Genomic DNA, 1,792 nt, shown 5'->3' with positions numbered 1-1,792 from the left:
TCTGTTCCTGTGTGCTCTGGTCAGATATATCCTTCTCCCGAAGCTGCAGATTCAGTGCCATCCTTTGAGATACATTCTTCTCAGGGGAGGGGCATAGCCATGATTTTCTAACTTAGGCTGCTACCCCCAAGGTTGTTGGTAAACCAGCAACCACTCCTCGGGAGACAGTTGAGGCTTTCTACTCCTGTAAAGAGTTGCAGCCTCGGAAATTCACAGGTGCAGTTCTACCTTGTCCTTCCTTATACAGCTACTTTGGAGATTTGGTGGCACTGACAGGTAGGTATTGAACCTGCTAAACTCAAGGTCAGCAGTTCAAACCTACCAGCCACTCTGTGTGAGAAAGAAGAAATTATTGGCCCCTGCAAAGATTTACAGCCTCAGGAACACTTCTTAGCGTTACTATGAGTCAGAAATGACTCAGTGGCAGTGGATTTGGTTAGTTGGTTAATGAGTTGGAATCTACTCAGTGGCAGTGGGTTTATACAAGATCATGAATAGTGAGTGAAATTTGTATGTGAAAAACTCTTAAGTGACATTTGTGACAGTATGCACCTAAAGCAACAAGATTATGGAAGTGGGAAACTGCAGCATATGTAAAAGAAAGAGCAAGACATTTGAATTGAGTAGTGTGTCAGGTAGGTATATGAAGCGGTGAGATCCAGATGTTAGGAATGAAGCTGAAGTGGCAGATGGAATAAGTTCACAGAGAGCCTTATTACCAAGCCAAGAAGTTTTCAAACAAGTAGAATGTCTGAATGTTTTGGAGGACATATGTTATATTAAACATGAACTTTAAGAATTCTTTTTAAAATATATCCTGCTTAAAATACATAGTATGATTTGGACAGAGGGGTAAGTTGCATTGGTATTAGTCCAATGAGGGTAAACAAGGACCTTTCCATCAATTTACTAGAAAGAGAAGGAAAGGGAATGGTTTTTTTTTTTTTTAAGTACATATTCAAATCGGTATGAATTTGCAACTGTTCAGATATGTAGTTGAAAGGAACCAGTTCAGTAAGAATTTAAAAAATAAGAATGTACCTTTCCTATATTTAAAATTCAGGATACAATGATCAGTTTTAACTTCTTCTACTCCATGGAAAACATTTGATTACTTTAACATCATATAATTGCCCCTAAAATTATTAAAATGATGCTAATTATTAGGTGGCCCATACAGCCATTCTGCTACTAACTGAAAAGTTGACATATCAAACCTACCTAGAGATACATAAGAAAAAGGCTTGGCAGTCTGCTTCTGAAAGGTCACAGCCATTGGAAACTCTACACAGAAGTTTTACTCTGAAACAGATTCAACTTTATGATAGCTTGTGGTGATTGTTTTTCAAATTTAATTATCATAATTGTAGTAATATGTGTAAAGATTATTCTTATCATTTACAAACTTGGACTCTAATTTCTGAACTACTTTTTTTGTCCATTAGGTCAATGGTACTGATGCAGATTATGAATATGAAGAAATCACGCTTGAAAGGGTAAAAACTATTTTGATTATCTTGTTTTTATGCATGTCTTGTTTGCTTTATAAAGAACTCTTTAGATATACAGTGAACCCTCGTTTATCGCGGTTAATCGGTTCTAGCCCCTACCGTGATAAATGAAATTCCACGAAGTAGGATTCCTTATTTGTAAATCAAATATTTTCGTAGCTAGAGCATAGAGGACATGAAAAAACACCTTTTAGTCACCATTACACTCGTATTACCCAATTTATTAAACGAAAAAGGGAAAATGCAGTAAAACATTTTGGACATTACAATTATCATTTATT

General features: G+C 36.2%; 1 protein-coding gene across 14 annotated transcripts in view; it reads left to right on the top strand.

The window, feature by feature from the left end:
• Positions 1-1,792, top strand: part of DLG1 (discs large MAGUK scaffold protein 1) — a 245,648-nt gene that overhangs the window by 142,573 nt on the left and 101,283 nt on the right. For all 14 annotated transcript variants that reach the window (XM_045287595.1, XM_045287590.1, XM_045287588.1 and 11 more), the window contains one exon: positions 1,446-1,496. In XM_045287595.1, the coding sequence (XP_045143530.1) occupies positions 1,446-1,496 (51 nt within the window). The remainder of the gene's footprint in view (positions 1-1,445; positions 1,497-1,792) is intronic.

This window comes from Echinops telfairi, unplaced genomic scaffold, assembly GCF_000313985.2.
Source record: "Echinops telfairi isolate 266 unplaced genomic scaffold, ASM31398v2 ScPeMD7_17;HRSCAF=63, whole genome shotgun sequence".
Classification (NCBI taxonomy): domain Eukaryota; kingdom Metazoa; phylum Chordata; class Mammalia; order Afrosoricida; family Tenrecidae; genus Echinops; species Echinops telfairi.
The sequence above is the reverse complement of the archived record's forward strand: the minus strand, read 5'-3'. Positions and strand labels throughout refer to the sequence as shown.